At 42.4% G+C, this 18067-nt stretch overlaps 3 protein-coding genes across 3 annotated transcripts; all 3 read right to left on the reverse strand.

Moving 5' to 3' along the window:
• Positions 1-2781: 2781 nt before the first annotated feature.
• Positions 2782-4111, reverse strand: LOC147988719 (F-box protein At5g49610-like). The gene is made up of 2 exons (XM_087535673.1): positions 3980-4111; positions 2782-3894 (listed from the first exon to the last, which is right to left on the reverse strand). Exons 1-2 carry the CDS (start codon positions 4109-4111, stop codon positions 2782-2784), a joined length of 1245 nt encoding a protein of 414 aa, XP_087391799.1.
• A 3833-nt stretch (positions 4112-7944) lies between these two features.
• Positions 7945-8852, reverse strand: LOC125544012 (membrane protein PM19L-like). Its single transcript, XM_048707535.2, has one exon. It carries the CDS (start codon positions 8750-8752, stop codon positions 8216-8218), a length of 537 nt encoding a protein of 178 aa, XP_048563492.1. The 5' UTR covers positions 8753-8852; the 3' UTR covers positions 7945-8215.
• Positions 8853-16757: 7905 nt separating this feature from the next.
• Positions 16758-18067, reverse strand: LOC125544002 (thaumatin-like protein 1b). The gene has a single exon (XM_048707530.2). The coding sequence runs from the start codon at positions 17934-17936 to the stop codon at positions 17151-17153; it is 786 nt and encodes a 261-aa protein (XP_048563487.1). The 5' UTR covers positions 17937-18067; the 3' UTR covers positions 16758-17150.

The following is an 18067-nucleotide window of genomic DNA, read 5'->3' on the forward strand; positions in this document are numbered from 1 at the left end:
TGGGGCATGCAGCCTTGGGGTCTCACCCTCAACAGATCGCGGGAAAACTGGGCTCGAGAGATCACGCACACTGCACGAGGGATTGGAGGGACGTTGCACCGTGCCAGGGTGAGGTCCTAGCAACGATGGCAAGCGGGAGTGCGCGGTGAACGGTCGTGGCGTAGAGCGTGCCGCTAGGCTGGTACGCTTCTCTTTGCTCAAAGAGACTGAGACATGTAAAGTCAAGATGTTTGTATTCTGATCCAAGGTGCAGTAAGAACTTTTAGTACTAAGCTTACCTTTTACTTTTATTTTCTTTTAACTGAGAAGTGTAGAAATTAGACACACTAAACCGTTGGATATAATAATTAAAGAACTAGAAAAACATTTCACAGTGTGCTAGGTAGTGAACAGAAATCATTGTCAGATGCTCCAAAGTAGATTTAGTTGGACAAAATAAGATAAATTTAAACTGTCTAGTGCAAACTCAAGTAGGACAGCATTGATCACGGACAACCCAACCAAAACAAGAATTAGAACACAATACAGATGCATGAGTGATAGTGATGAGCGAGAAGCTTGTGCGGTATAATACACCAGTCTTACAAACATATCGACGAGTGAGTCCTACACTCCCCCCAACCAAAACAAGAATTAGAACACAATACAGATGCATGAGTGATAGTGATGAGCGAGAAGCTTGTGCGGTATAATACACCAGTCTTACAAACATATCGACGAGTGAGTCCTACACTCCCCCCAACCAAAACAAGAATTAGAACACAATACAGATGCATGAGTGATAGTGATGAGCGAGAAGCTTGTGCGGTATAATACACCACTCTAACTAACATTTCCAACAGGTGAAGCAAATGTTTTTGTTCGCCAAAATAAGCTCAGTTTCATAGCTGCCAGACTGCACATCAGCACATGTATATATGCAACCCAAGCAAGTGAAAAGGTCCCTCTGTGAAGGCATCTTGGAATTGCATCTCCATCAGCCATCCATAATTGCCTATTACAAACACATGAAAAATTGACAACCACCAGCCATCCATAATTGCATCTCCATTACATGGAATTGCCCGCACGAATCTTCATCAAAATCAAGTGGTGTGGGAGTTAGATGTGAGTTGGTTAAGTCTCATCTAGATGAGAGCTAGACACACCCATTCTCAATACGCTATAGCGTGCTATTATTTTCAGTGGCATTAGCACAACTTCGTTGGTGCGGACGGCGCTCATAGTTCGGCCCAGGCACCACCGTGCAGGCGAGTTGGTCATGGCCGTGTCCAAGCCGGAAAGATCCCTGTGGTGCGGGCAGCAGTCGACGTTGGAGTGACGTGAGTAATTAAAGTGAGGCTTTCTTTATTTTAGGGAAAGTGTGGATTCTTAAAGCAACAGCCCAGTCATACAATTAGCAGAAAACCTCTTCACGGTTTGAGGGAGTTGTGAGGCATACCTCAGTCAACAAGAGTTTATTATCAGGTCCTGGCTAATGTGAGAAGTAAATGAACATTAGATTATATTCAGATTCTTTTCAACAGATCTCTTGCTCAGTTCCTTCCTGCCTCAACGTTTCTACTTCAAAATTCAGCCAACAAAGCAGTGACGGTCTGACGGAAATACCGTATTTCTCTTTAGACTCCAGCAGGAAGTATTTCTATTTCGGGAGGGGAGTTTCTTAAATCCGTTTCCTGATCCTCGTTTCTGAAAGCCAATATAGCAAGCTCTGCACTAAGAGGAGCAACTTACTGCTTTACTATGGAATGAAAAACGTTTAAGCGATTCCCGTTAGTGTTCAAAACTTAGCATTAACAATTCAAAAAAAAACTTAGCATTAGAAAAAAAATGTTACAAGTAATGGGGCAAAGCTAACTTGTCTCGTGTGGTATTGCTAAATAAAGGCTGTCCTGCCCAGCTTGTCGTAAAGAGCGCGCAAAAGTAAAAATGAAAATGACAATTAGAAACAAATTCAAGGAACTCAATACAGTCTAGCAGAATGCTGGGTAGACAGTACGGGACAAAAAAGTACTGTGAGGTAACATTATGGTCAACAAAATCATAAGATGCTGAAAAATAGATTTAGTTGGATGGCGACCTATCAATTTAACAATCTAGATAGAATTCAACTAGGAGAATAGTCCTCGCAGTGACAGCTCTATGTAATCAAGAACTAAAAATAAATCGGGGGAGTGTAAGTGATAGTGGTGAATGGTGAACTTATTGTATGCATGGTATCATCCCAATATTACTAGACATATCTATATGTTAATCATGTTTTTTCTGTTTCCCTCAGAAAGTCCTCTTCCCTTGACCACAAAACAAGATGAAAGAACTATATATGTTTCCTAGGTTTTGAAAGAACTGTCTTACAAATGCATAAAAACAGGGAGAAATGAATATTTTGCATTGATGGATAATAGTATGTACATATTGTAGAAGATATTTACTTGCACAAAATAAATGGAAGAGAGGTGAAAATGCAAACCATTTCACATATAAATAATGCACTCTCAGTGTCTTAAACTACCCATAGCAAGAGCTAGCAAGTTGCGACAATAACCAGTAATACATGATGGCAAATAGATTGAATGACTAGGTTCATTCAGGCAACTAAGCTTTACCAATTTACCCTTACAAAGTCTTCTCTAACCAACATTGTTTGAAGCCACAAAAGTCATGCACCCAAACACCAACAGATAAAGACATAGGACTTCGGACATATCCAAGCTACTGGCACATTAAGTCCATAGCAACTTATATTTTTTCATACCGTGTCGTGTCATTCTGCACTGACTCTCACTGACCAGCTGACGGCCATTCTGCAAAACAGGGAATGTAAGGTAGACCAAACCTGGATTGTGTAGAAGTGGAGAAGACACGCACTTTCTGATTATCCATATTGTACGACATTATTAACTTCTGTTTGTTGGTAACGAAAATCACATTACAATCTGGATGGACTGCAAACATGGTATAGGAATAGGAGTATCCTTTGTGATGCCTTGTGAACAATTTTAAAACGCTCATTGTATGCTTTAGTGCCCACTTTCCATTAATGTAATCCTCTAGAACCCAAATATAGAGTTGGTAATCATCAACATTCTCAATCCTCCAAGCATACAAGAGCCCCTGAGACTGGCCAATGGAATAATGTGTAAACAGGGTTGGCAAGTCATCTGGCATTTCAATCTCCCTCCAAACTTTCCCCTCCGCGTCGACCGTGACTATTGAGTTACTAAAGGTAGTCAAATGCATAGCGCCATTCAGAAACACATACCCTGCATGTCTATTCACAGTGGTTCCAGAGGCCCACTTACTCTGAACAGAAGTCCACCGCCCAGTTTCTGATGAGTAGATAGACACTTGTCCGTGGTTTGGTGCCTCGGGTGCAGACAGGGCAAACGCCACAAAGCGGGAGGGAACGGCCGCATCGAAGCCCAAGTAAATGAGTGGTCCGACATTGACGATGCCTTGAACCAAAAATTGTATATGAGGCAGCACAGTCCACTCCTTAGTTGCAGGATTGCACACAGCATAGTCATGTCCGCCTCCGCCTCCGCCTCCGAGGGAACGGGATTTCGCGCAGTCGCAAAGGAGAAGGCCGCCGCAGCATTGTTCAAGCCACACGCGTTTGTAGTTCTCGCGCAGGAACTGGAGATTGAGGTCGACCAGAGGCGGGCCTCGCCCAGATAAATTACGGACACAGATGTTACCTCCGAAGTTGAGAAAGAATCCGGCTAGGCTCTGCGGCGACTTCTTGAGGATTTCTCGGTCGAAGCAGAGGGCGAACCACGGCTTGGACACGCACTTGAAGCGGCAGAGTGACTTGTAGGGCACCCGCGAGAGGATCTCGACGAGGGGGCCTTCAGGGATGCTCATGCTCTCCACTGGCTGCTGTTTCTGCTTCTTCTCGTGCAAATGGCAGAGACGATTTAGTTTTAGGTTTCCAGTTCTGGATGGAAGACTGGAAGAAGGATGAGGCGGGGTAGCAAACCTCGGAAGCCACGGGAGCAATGTCGGGGAACGGCAGCGTACGATGGGGCGGAGCGCCGTCGTAGCGGCGCCGGGTAGCCGGCGGGCTGTCCTCCTTCGTGCAGCCATGCCTGCCTCCTCCTCCTTGTGGCATCCTCCACCCCGTCTTGTCGATCAGCGCCTCGATGCCCTCGCCTCGGCTCCCCGGAGCTGTCTCTAGGTCTAGGGTTTGGGGTGGGGAATTTACCGGCTGCGGTGTCCTCCGTGTGAGGGAGCGACGGATTGGCTTCTGAGAACGGCCCTTTTTTTTTTTTTTGAGGGTAAGAACGGCCCAATTGGTTTCCAGCCCTACACGTAATCATATGATTTCCATGAAAAAATTATTAAGGGGCGCGCGACAATATACGATCGCTTTATGCGACACTGTAATTCAGCTCGTCAACACGGAGCCAGTAGTGGGCCGCACCACCCTAGTTCGTTCGTTTTAACACGAAAGCAAAAGGCTGAACCGCTTCGTTCGCTTCTGGGACCGCTCGAGACAGACGATCAGGAGGCGACTTTCCTGCCGCTTCCTCAACACCGGCGACGCTGGATCCTCGTCCGTCTCCGTCTGCCGCTCCAGCGGCGGGAGCGGGCGGGGACCCTTCCAGATTCTCTCCGGTAGAGCCCTAGAGGTATAGGATACGCGTAATTCATTTCTAGGGATGCTGCATCAACGATGGGGATGACACCGTGTCGAAATAATTTGTTTCTGTTCTTCCTCCATCTTGGTGATGTTCTAATGGGCAGAGCCAGGGAACGATGGGGATGACACCGCGTCGAATGAAGTTGATGGCACTAAGATCTAGCGAACACGGGGAAGAATCCCGGCCGATGTGCCACAAAGCATTGGTGGTGGTCCGGTTCATCGGCTCGAAAATCATCCTTGTATGCGAAGGTGTTCCTCTAAATCTTGGTATGATGGCAGCTCCCATCTTTCTTCAATGTTGCTTCTGTGGCGGAGGAGGACGATGGTGAGTGATGTTTTGTTGTGGCACCAGATTCAGTCGAAGTGAACTTCTAGTTTTATTTTTTGCGAAGTCTTTGGTGCAATATTGCAAGACATCTATGTATGTTTCTTATGATGATCATATGTGTACTCTTTGTAATACGTTTGTTTATTGAATATATTTGTGGTTAATTCAAAAAAAAAAGGTTCGTTCGTTTGTAACAGCGTGAGACCAGCGGCGCTTACATAGGAGAACCTGCACATATGATCCTCTCGGAAAAAAAACATGCACGTACGTATGAGCCATGTGTTCTACCTTTTTTATATTTTAAAATATTATAAATATGTATCTTCTCAAAAAAGTTAAATTTTAAAAGTGGTCGTTACACGTTTAAAAAATATTCATGCAGTCTTGAAAAAAATGTTTGTATAATAAAAAAGAAAATGTTTGTGCCATTTAAAACATGTTCAATGTTCCAAAAAATGTTTGTGGCATTTATTAAAATTATACAATGTAAAGAAATGTTTGAGTAAATTTAAAAACTGTTTTATAAATATATAAAAGATGTTTGTGGCGTTCCTGTAATAAAAAAATTTACACTTTTTTTAAAACAATGTCCAACATGTATTCAAAAAATAATTCATCGTGTATATGAAAAACGTGCAAGGTGTATAAAAACATTACATGTGTGTAAGAAATATATATAACATGTACTAAAAAAGGCGATGTATATTTTTAAAAAGAAGAGGTAAAGAAAAAGAAAAAACAAAGAAAACTGGTAAAAGAAACGCAGAAAAAAAACAGCATGAAAGATTCAAACATTGGTCCAAACTCGTCTATAGAACCTTCCCAAAACCGCTAAACGGGTTGACGGGCTAAGACGATGCACTCCCAGCACCAGAGGCGAGGCTACGATAGGTCTTGCAGTAGGCCAGAAATAGTCTGGGCATTATACTTGCACTACTCACTACTTACTGATGTATCCTGGCATCGCTTTGTCTCACCCACAGCGACCCGAAGGAGGTGTCACTACTATTGGACCAGCCCAGTAGCTTCGTTCTTTGCTTGTTCGTTTGTTCTTTCTTGCTTGCTTCTCGTTCACTCTTTTCTTTATTTATTACTTTTTTCTACTTTTGCATATATTTTAAAATCGTCTAAATACATAAATTTCAAATTTTATTAACTTTCAATTTAATAAAAACTTCACAACAAATTTTGAATATATTGAGTCAGTGTAAAAAGTTTGTTCATGCATTTTTTTATGATTGTACATGAAAAAATTGTTTGTCACATTTCAAAGGTATTCAGCCATTTTTCAAAAATGTTTATACAACGTAAATTTATGTTTTTGTAAATTTTACAAATATTGTTTCCACTAAATAATTAAATAATTAAAAAATGTTAACATAATTTGTAAAAGGTTTTTTTTACAATTTTCGAAACGTGACATTTAGTAAAATGTTCACAAGTTTCAAAAATGTGTTCATGACATTTGAAAAATGCTTACACACTCAAAAAAATGATCGCCTAATTTCAAAAAATATGTTCTCCTTTCCATAAAATATTCAACGGGTATTTGAAATCATATGCATATCATTAAAAATACATTCTAACATGTTTCTGAAAAAAGACATCATGTATTTGAAAAATGCTGAATGTGCACAAAAAGTATGTTCTTCATATATGTGAAAAATGTACATGTATTAAAAAAGTATACATGTAAATGAGAAAAAGATAAAAAAGGAAAAGAAAAAAATCACAAAAAATGTTCTAAAACTGGTCGGTAACGATTTGTAGAATTTTCCCAAAGCCGCTTTATTGAGCCAGCCCACTAAGGCGGAGCGCAAATCATATGTAGAGATACAACTCACGAAATCACTAATGAAGAAGCACTCGTTGCACGGAAGAAGCATCTCACGGAAGGAAAAAAATATATCTTTTTTTTAGTTTACGAGCTCGTGGAAGGAAAAACAGAAAGCATTTTTTTCTGTTTTCGAGAGGCACGATAGTGGCTCTTGCGGAAGCAAACCCATGCTTCTCACAGCAGAAAAAAAAACTCATTCTTTCGCAGAGTTATTTTTTCAATTTGTTTGTCCAAAAACTAAGAAAAACCGATGAAAAACAAAAAAGTCAAAAAATCTAAAAAAACATTTAAAAGCTAAAGATGCATGTGAAAAAACAAAAAATTAAAAATTAAAGAAAACGCCCAAAACGCGACACGTGACAACGGCTGTGAGCGTGTCGTGTGACGTGCTTCGGCACACCTCAAGTGACCTTTGGAGAGCCTCCTGAACGAACGGTTTTTCATTAGTTGCTCTCTACAACTCGCACTAATAAAAATCGAGATGTACTGCACTTTGCGCTATATATCGCCTGCTGGTAGCACAATCATAGCGTCGTTCACGAGGATCCCCCAGCGGCCTTAGCCTGGAGCATGGCGAACCAGCCAACCAGCACACGGCAAAAAAGCAATTCCAATTTTTTTTTCACTATTTTATTTCAACTGGTTTATTTGGAAGCAATTGGGAATTTGAAAAATGTTCACAAAATTTCAAAGATGTTACAAATTCGAAAAAAGTACAACATATGAATAAATGTTCCCAAACTTTAAAAATGTTCACTAATTAATAAAGTGTCCATGAATTCAAAAACTCTAGGAGGATTCGAAACATATCATAAATTTGGAAAATGTATACAAAATTTAAAAAATGCTCACAGATTCAAATGTTCGTGAATTCAAAAATATCACAATTTTAGAAAATGTTCGTGAATTTTCAAAAAATATTTGTTACATTTGAAAATTTTGGAATTAGTACATTCTCTTAAACTCAAAAATTATAAGATGTTTTGGATATTTCAATATGAACTACATCTGTACTGAAATGATTTGAAACGGAGGGAGTAGATACTAGCTGGAAATTAAACAGGACCAGAAGTACATGTACGTACAGTCTTTCCAAAGACAACGGCAGCACATGCACAGGGAGTAGATATTACGTAGATGGAAATTAAACTACGTAGATGGAAATTGAACAGGACCATAACTAGTACGTGTACCTACAGTCCTTGAAAAAACAACTGCAGTACATGCACAAACACCATGGATGCATACACGCTAGCTACGTACATCTCTCGCGCGCGCGCGCGCGCACACACACACACACACACACACACACACACACACACACACACACACACACACACATCTTGTTCATCTGCGCCCATCACGAAATTAAGCAAAGTAAATAAGTAATTAAAGCTCAAGACGGTCAGACCCTGGCGGTTGCGGGGGCGGCGGTGCCCATGCCCTTGTGGTGGTGGTCGCCGTACTGGTGCTCCGCGCCGTACGCACCTGCGCCACCGAACTGGCCGCCGAAGAGCCCGGCGTGGAGCGCCATGACGTAGAGTAGCTGGGTGAAGGCGAGTATGATGATGAAGGCCTCGAGCACCCGGAGGCGCCAGCCGCGGTGCCCGCCGACGTGGATCTCCTTGCACGCGAGGCCGAAGGCGAGCGCCGTGATGGCCCAGGCGACGAGGGCCGAGGAGGCGCTGGTGGCGAGGCTGTCCCCGCGCCAGGTGCGGACGTGGTGCACGCCGGCGAGCTTGGAGGCGGCGCCCACGACGCCGGCGAGGATGGCGAAGAGGAGGAAGTAGAAGGTGGCGCCGTTGCCGGCCACGCCGGCGTAGTTGGTGGTGCCGTTGATGAAGTGGTTGAGGTTCCAGCTGGCGAGCCCGATGACGACGATGTACATCACCAGGTTCAGCACCAGCAGCGGCGCCACCATGCTCCGGCTCACGCCCGCCATTGCTGGATGGTTTCGTCCAACTTGTTTGCACGTACACTACGTCGCTGGATGGAAGGATGGAAGCTTAGCTGTGGGTGATTTGATCTGGAGTGTAGTGGGATAAAATATATAGGGAGCGAGAAGCGGGACAGGTGTGATCCGCGGCTTACAGGTGTTGGACGCGTGGCCGGAGACGCGCATGGGGCTTTACACCAAGCTGCTTCCGGTAGCCGTTGGCGGGAGACGCCGGGTGGATGGTTCCAGCGCTTCTCGTACGTACTCAGCTCCCGGCCGTACGTGGCGGGCTGACGGTCGTGCCCATTTACATGTGCGTGCGCTCGTGCCCATTTACCACACTACCCTGCGCTATCGAATCAGCTCACGGTTGCTTCAGTCCGAAGTTCGGTGTTCACTCCACTTTGCTAAAAAAAAACAGAGCTTCTTAATTCTGGGGTTTATGGTGCGTAAACCATTTCTAGCGGCAGGCAAAATGTTGAAACATAGGGTGGGAAGGAAAATCTCTAAGCGCCTTTGTACGTGTCAAGGGATATAATGGGCAGTTTAGTCTCACTCTGCTAATAGAGGGAGGAATTAGACCTTTTTACAAGGGATTTTTTTCCACATGCTATTGAAGTTTGAGAAGAGAAATGGTTCCCGCAACGATGTGGACGCGGGAATGAGCCGAGAAGAGCTCATACCTGTGCGATTAACAGGCGCTCTATGAATCCGAGACAGGAGAGGCGTGATTAGATTTTTGGGGACTGTCTCCTACATGAATTCGTCTGCATCCATTACGTCATCTACGTTCACGTCACTTCTGTCATTACCATGTCCACCGAAGCCGAGAGACTCACTGCCGAGAAGGCTGCTGCTGATAAGAAGGCGACCGAGGAGGCTGCCGCGCGCCGCCGCTATTGCCAATTGGCCTACTGTAAGGGTTTGTTCTGATCCTCTCCAAACTTCCAAAACTCCTCAAAATCAGCTTCCTGAAGCTAGCTTCTACTCCACATAGCGATTTGCCGAGCGTTCTGCACCTCGTAGCTTCTCCCAGTGATTTGGCCTGCTGGGAGGCTGCTTGCCTGTTCGGCTAGAGCTTGGGCCGGTTGGAATCAGCCCAGCTCGGGCCTGACAGGTAGCGGCAGGGATGCACCTTCGGGGTGGTCTTCTGGAAGGGAACCTGCGGGGATGGCCTTGTATACGCCGGATATGGCGGTGGACGGGAGCTCCGGCCAGCAGCTGACAGGATCCGACCGTGGCGGCGGGGGCAACGGCGGATGCAAGGTAGGTCGCAGAGGGGATTGCTTGGCAACGCAGCTATTCGAGGGAGAGGGGAACTGCTCGAGCGCGTTGCTATGACCGTATCGAGTCGGGCTGGTGAACCGTTTTCTTTAGCGGTGGCATTTTTGTTGTAAATAGGGCGAACTTCTCTTTCTCGTTTTTCTGGAGCTGGGCTTTACGGGCTTCGAGTTTTTACACACGAGAAGGGCTCAGCTTCTCGAATACAGCTTCTAGGAGCTCAAACGTTCGGCACGGCTTCTGTCGAGAAATGTTCAGAATAGGCCCTAAGGTATAACACATTTATCCGGCTCCTATTTTATTTTCGCGTGTGTTGTACTAGCGATTTGCATAGATGTTTTTATTATCTGTGTAGTAGATATTATGATCAAGTATCAGTATGTTAGTATTGTTTACGTCATGCTCATAATTTATTGATGAATTAAATTAATCAAAAAAATGCTAATATACTCTACACAAAACCTGTTCCATTTGAGAAAACACTAAGATTTGTTGACATACTCCAACAATAGTTGCATGCAAGCCCAATACAGTTTAAGAATACAGACAAGTCCTTGCAAAAATCGTACGGTCTTCCTTTCTTCTTCTTCTTCATTGATCAGCCGCAAGCCGTGAGTAAAGCTCCTGTCTCACTGGCAAGAACAATAGTTGACATCCGACTCCCTGTCTCACCGGAGCAACCTTATTGAAACACATGAGCTCATAGGGCAGCGGCCAGGAAGTTAGATCATTGTCCCGCCCCAAAGTAGCAAGAAGATAAAATCCTAACTCTAACCGAATGAAGGATGGGGACATAAATCTCACAAGTTACATGACGAAGCCTTATATGGCTGAGCTTCATCCACTAGAGATGGAACTAGAGAACAAAAAAACACATTGCAACGTCACCCCCTCCGTAGGGTGCTGCCGATGTGCACAAACACTATTCACACCAGACCAAGTGCCCGACAAACGTTAATATCCTCCAACTCATCGACGCCACTCTGAGGATGGACATCAACATGGAGAAAGCCGAGAAAGAATTACTCCCAACGACGCCACTACCCTAGAGGGAGAGTCAGTAGGGGGCAAGCTGGGGCCATGACCCCCCATGCTATTTGTTTCTTAAATTACCCATATATCATATGTGGATATACAGAGTTAATGCCTAAACTTTTATGTATGGCCAACTCCAGTGATCATAAATGTATCGTTGGCCTTCCTCATAAAAACTTCCTGGCTCTGTTCCTGCACTACTCCAACTTCACAGCGACGAAGACCCTATGAGACACAAATCGGGACACTTAGATTAGGGGTTCCCCGAACCTCCCATCGCTGCAGCGACCAGCAGAGGCCAGGGGAAACCGTGGTGGTGCCGGTGGCTCGAGGGGATGAAAGTCACCTCCTGATCGCCTCTATCAATGAACCCCTGACAAGAAAATCGAGGAGCTATATAAGCCCGGTATCGTTTGGCACAGGGGTAGTGCAATTTGTTTAAAATCTGGATGCAACAATGGAACATATGGTTGCGCAAAAGATGTGATGCCTAGAATCCTTATTCTCGCCCCTCTATAGGTTCCCGCGACTACATAGGAAAATAAATACTAGTTATTCTCCCGCTGGTGCATGTTGAAAAGAATAGTTGGCAAACTTTAGGTGTCTTGGTCAGTGGCGGAGAGGGACCAGTAGCCCCTCCCCCCCCCCCCCCCAAAGCCCTAACACTACTGATTTAAGCCTAGTATTAGTGTAAAGTATGATGTTTTTGTTGCTAAAATGATGTGTTTCGATGAACTGGCCCTCCCTAACAAGACTTGCCCCCTCATTCGATTTTTCTGGGTCCACCACTGGTCTTGGTGCTCGCAGATAAGCGAATTCAGGTGTCTCGACTATGATGTTTCTCGGACCCTAACTATGATTAGGGAATTGCATACAACAAGATGACATAAAATTGAAGACATAACCATTGTCGAGGAGTTATACAATCATTTTACCCTTAGTGGGGGGAAATCCGCCTAAGCTTTTCTTCTTACTGTCACACTCACAACGAATACTTCACAATTTGGCATCCATCTCATACATACCACTCATCTAAATTGGTCAATGATTAGATTAAAAAATAGAAAGCAATATACATCTATAATGAATCATTCAACCATGGGAATTTGCTTGTCAAGTAGTTATTCATCACATAACAAATTTGAACTAAAACCATGACGAGTAATTTGGAACGGAGGGAGTAGCAAGTACTATTTCTGTACTGGTTTATTGGCTTCCTTCGTATTTTATGCCAAATTTTGATCATATATTTAACTAACAATATGTTAATGTATGTCATGAAAAATTGTACTGTTAGATTCGTATTTGAACATAATTTCTAATGATATCGTTTTTGCTACATATAACTTATATTTTGTTAGTTAAACTCATGATCAAGTATAACCCTAAATACAAAGAGGACTAATAAACTAGGACAGAGGTAGTATGCATCATGATGGGAGAGAGAGAGAGAGAGTGAGAGAGAGAGAGGGGGGGGAGAGAGCAAGCATGTGATGGTGTAGCCTGGGTATAGGCGCACAAGTTGAAACAGATTAAAGAATGGCAAACAAAATGAAAATGTAATATTTTACAACTAAATAGCTTTTACTTTATCTTATAAATTTATTTAACAAATTATTACCCTTGTTTTCTTAGTTTTTATCAATAAATTATGCGAAAAAGATCTGATCTGCAAAACAGACATAATTAATATTTAAATTATTATTTTATTTTTAACTATGAATATCTTGCAAATATTACTATTTCCGGTTTGCATTGCTCAATCTAATACGTCTTAAACTTTATTAAGACAAATGTTTGAGGATGAACCTGTTATCCTTTTTCTCATGATATTCTATATTGTGCAAATTCGGTATTAACAAATATAAATTGTGTGTAATTTTATAATTAATGATTAATTAGCTATGAATTGCGTGACTCCATCTATGATAGTTCAAATCATGATACTACTTAAAATTACCCATATGTATGTGTGTTAATAACTATCTCTACACGTGATGGCACATGCCATTTACTAGTTACATATAGATTATCAAAATCATGTAGCATGATGCATGTGATCTACTCGTCGAAGCACAGACAGAGACCTTGCTACATATATATCACAAATTCTCAGTCAAGTACCTGGCCGTTAGATGAAGGTGCATCAAGATTCGTGCAGTAGGCCGGGCTTGTGTATTGTCATGTGGGGTGTGACGGGACCTTTCTTTGTGTTTTGTTTTTTTTGGTTGGATCACACGCAGAATGGTTCTGGGGAGAAAGGGTGAAAGCAGCCTATTTTCGTGTTTTATGTTTTTTATTTGTTTCAAAGACAAGAAGGGTGGAGATTGTTAGCCGGCTTCTCTTCTTTTGTGCCATCAATATTGTGTGTGTCTCTCTTTTTATCATTTTTTTGGATATTCTTTTTCAAAAAATATATTTATTTTTGTATTGTATATCTCCACCTTTTATTTTCTGTTAATTTCCCCCCTTTTCAGTAAAATATGGACCATTTTTTGTTTGAATATATATTACCGACATACATGTACAACTTAATATTTTGATATGTTGTTGTGTTCATTTTACGTATATGTTGTGTCCGTGTGTGGGATGTCGACTCATGGAGTATATTATCCTTTTCCGTTCTCATTTTTTCACTCTCTCTCTCTCTCTCTCTCTCTCTCTCTCTCTCTCTCTCTCTCTCTCGTTGTGTCAGCGCGCCGACTGGGATTTAGCAAAGTGTCAGTGGACATGCTGATCGTTAGATGAATGTTGCCTTGAGATTCGCGTGTCACTTTCTTTTAGCAAAATTCGCATTTAATAGACAGGCTGGGCGTGTGGTTCGTTTGTCGCACTTGCTAAGGAGTGGCCCATTAGGTTTTTCTTTCATGTGCTTGTTGGGTAAAGGTTTTTGTGAATGGGCCGGTGTAGGTGGAAGGGACCTTTTGTTGTCGTTTTTGTCCTTTTGCTTTCTCTTCTTTTGCCTTTTCAAATTAATTTTCCACAATAGATGGTTATAATTGAATGGCTGCATCTTATTCCTTTTACAATGTGTCTTTTCCTTTCTCTCTCAGGCGTGCAATTATAGACGACCCCTTCACCAGTTGCATACAATGTGAGGCGCGTGTAGCTATGCACACTCAACATTTTCCGTATACATCAAAAACATTTATTTATATACACAATTAATATTTTTGAAATACATGATTAATATTTATTAACACTTAATGTCCACATTTTCCATACATATTGTATATTTTTTCTATATATCTAACACATTCTAATACATGTTAAAAATCAAATATAAGTTTAATATTTTTAATACATGGTAAACATTTTTTCTCTACAAATTTTAAACATTTTTCAAATACTTGATTAAAGAAATTCAAATACAAGATTATCATTTTTCAAATAAATGATGAACATTTTTCCATACATTTTAAACATTTTCAAATGCTTGATTAACATTTGAATACAAAATAAAAAAATTAATACATGTTCAACATTTTTCTCTACACATTTAACCTTTTCTAAATGATTGATTAACATTTTTTAAATACATGTACAAAAAATTAGAATTATTGATTAAAGTTTTAGATATATGATCATTTTTTCATAAACTTTGTACTTTTTGTATAGACTTTTTGTTCACATAGAAATATTTATCTATAAACATTTAACAATTTTTTAAAACTTAATTAACATTTTTTCTCAAATTTTTATGTAATTTTTAACATATATTTATTTAGAATACTTGGAAGTATTAAATAAAGTGAAAAAACAATAAACATGGAAAAACAGAAAGAAAAAAACTAGACAATACACAAAGCCCAGCCTAACGCATGAATCTCAATGAACAAAGGGAATACGATCCTAGGCCATGAGCCAGCTTAGCAACACACCGTCGGCGAGAAGCTTGGCTGCAGCCAAGGGGTGCATTCAGCCTGCACAGTGCGCCGCTGGTACGGCAAGTGGAGGCGCCCAAGAGCATCGCCGTGGCATGTGGGGAAAAGCACACCGGCGGCGATGTGAAGAGATTGAACTGGATAGGAATTATGATTTAGGAACGGGGACTGGGGAACGAGATGACCGCTGCTTTACGATTCGTATGGCCTGGTGTCACGTGCGGGGCAAGGTCACGATCGGCTTTGTACGACCCAGTCGCATATGATTTCCCCCCTTCCTACAAGATACATCAGGCTTTTCTTTAAAAAATAAATAGCAAAAAGGCCTGTATGTTGCAACGGGAGGAAAAAATACCAGACGCTCTTAATTTACAAAAAAGAAAAAAGCTTTATGGTATGAGAATTTGTAGCTACGGCCCAAACAAAGATGGTCTTAACTTATAAAAACGCAGTTCAAGATTCTACGGCTATTTTATTTCAACACGGCTTGCATATAGATTTAATCCATATAAAGAAACGGGCAAGTGATCATGCATTTATTCATGCCATGTGTGAAATGGGGTATTGTTATCGGCGGGTAAAGAGAAACGACAAAAACAGATGATGACACATTAGCACACTACTGAGACATTTGTCCATCAAGGGCGGTTTTCTATTTAAGCATCACCAACTTAGGATAACTCTTGAACACTATTTTTCACATGCATATTTCTTAAATACATAAAGAGTTGTTAAAAAGATACATGATTTTTTAAGCATAAAGAAATATATTTGTCTGGAAAAAACATTTTTGTATGGTCTCCTATGAACGCAGGTACTTGCGTCCATATTTCATCACTATTTCTTGCCATACATGTCATTGGTATTGGTCCCTGTTTCATCATTATTTATATCTTGTCAAACATGTCTTTTTTTTTCATGCATGCCTCCTTTTTACTTTTTTCCATGCATGTCCTCTCATTCTTCTTCTTATATATAGGAGAATAGCGCAACATTTCATCTTTATCGGATCTCCTCTGAATTTTATCTTTTATTTCTTTTATAATAGACCTCCCATCTTTATTGGGTCCTTCTTTTATTTCTTGGCATGCATGTCCTTCTTTATTGGGTGTCTCTAGTAAATTAATCTTTAATTTCGTGTCCAATCCTGATTTTGTTGAGGTGTTCATTCCCAATCCGAATCAGTACCAGTATGAAAAAAAGACGGATAATGCATAGTTCATTATATAATTAGTAATTAGCAAAAGGGCCCGTGCAACGAGAGAAAAGAATACCACATGCTCTTAATTTACAAAAAATGGTATATAATCTGAGTGTTTGTAGCTACGGTCCAAACAAAGATGGTATTTGCCTACAAAAGCACAAGTTCAAGATTCGACATGTCTTCTATTTAAACATGGCTTGCATGTAGACTTAATACGTATAAAGAAACGGGCGGGTGATCTTCAATTTCGTCTCCAATCCTGATTTTGCTGAGATGTTTATCCACAATCCGGATCAATACCGATATGGCAAAAAGACAGATAATGCACTGTTGATTAAGATTGCACCCTAAATAGTATTTTTTTTAAATGGTTAATAGGTAAAATAACATCATATTCAGATTATATGTATTTTTTAATCAAATTCCATATGTAACATGTTAAATTTAAAGTTACGGTTTAGAAGATATGAGTATTTAAAAAAAATATTTCATATGTACTGCGGATTTAATTTCAGAAACATTAGGTTTTTCTTTATAAAATAACATGACTGAATAAAAATATCTATTTCCTTTATTAATAGGTATAGATAATTAGTACTAATTAATATTAGTACATAGTAGTAGGTATGGATATAGATATAGATTATAGGCTACATCAGGCTGACACCTAGCGCTGGCCAATAATAAATGAAAAATAAGAGAGAGGAGAGGCACTGTACATTGCTGAAGAATTAAACCGAAAAATAAGAGGCGGCAAAGGCATGGCTTTGTTCTCATCCATTTTGTGCTACAGTACTGATTACCAAAATACACATTGAATAAGGAAGCATAATCCCCTCAAAGAAAAAAAGAATAAGGAAGCATAAAGATTTGTAATCCCTTTTTTACTCTTTATAAATATTATTTTCACTGAAAAATTAAACTGCATACATGTCCACTGCGTGATTATAATTAATTAATTAATTAATTAATTAATTATAAGGATTGTGAGGTTGATGAGTTAAGTGGCAGGACAGAAGGTGATGTGGTAGGTGGCGGCGCCGGAGCAGGTGAAGGTGCTGCTGGCATCGTCGTAGGCGTAGCTGTAGGCCGCCGGGCAGGCGGCCTTGAACACCTGCGAGTAGCTGGTGGGCCCGCAGGCCGCCGGCGTGCCGTAGTCGCCGCTGCAGCAGTAGCGCGCGCTGCCGTAGGCGTTGCAGGCGCTCTTGCACGCCACCACCTCACCGCTTGAGCCGGACGCGACGCTCAGGTCCGACGGGCACACGGCGTTCACGTCGCCCGCGCACGCCGCCGCCTGGCAGCCTCCGTGGGAGGGCGCGATGCTGACGGGCAGGTTGAAGCCGTCGACGAGGCTGACGTCGTAGAAGTCGAGGCCGCCGGAGCCGGGGGCGGCGAGGGTGATCTCCGCGAGCGTGACGGGCGGGGCGGGCCCGCGGCCGTCGCAGGCGACGTCGCCGCTGCCGCAGTCGGCGGTGGCGCAGGCGAGGCGGCCGGTGCCCTCGTCGACGGCGCAGCCGGTGCGCGCCCAGAAGTTGCCGGACCAGGCGCCGGAGGACGGGGCGGCGAGCGAGGAGGTCGCGCCCGGGGCGAGGTAGAAGCCGGTGCGGGGCAGCTGCGGCGAGGTGGCGCCGCTGAGCACGCCCACCCACACCGGGTGCGAGCACTCGTTGGCGAAGCTGAAGGAAGTCGCAGCGTCCGCCCCGTTGGCGCCGAGAAGGAAGATGAGGGTCACGTGGAGCGGAAACAGGGTGAGCAGCCTCCGGGTGGTAGCTCCATTGCCGGCCATCGCCAGTCGGCCCGAGAAGAAGCCGGTGAGATCGACGAATGGAGCGTCACTGGTCAATTAGCAAGCAAATTGACACCTGGATCGATCCATCTTTCTTGGCTGAGATGTTTATTTATAGCGTGTCAAAGTAC

Source organism: Triticum urartu, chromosome 1A, assembly GCF_056163025.1.
Source record: "Triticum urartu cultivar PI428250 chromosome 1A, HENAU_Tu73, whole genome shotgun sequence".
NCBI lineage: Eukaryota > Viridiplantae > Streptophyta > Magnoliopsida > Poales > Poaceae > Triticum > Triticum urartu.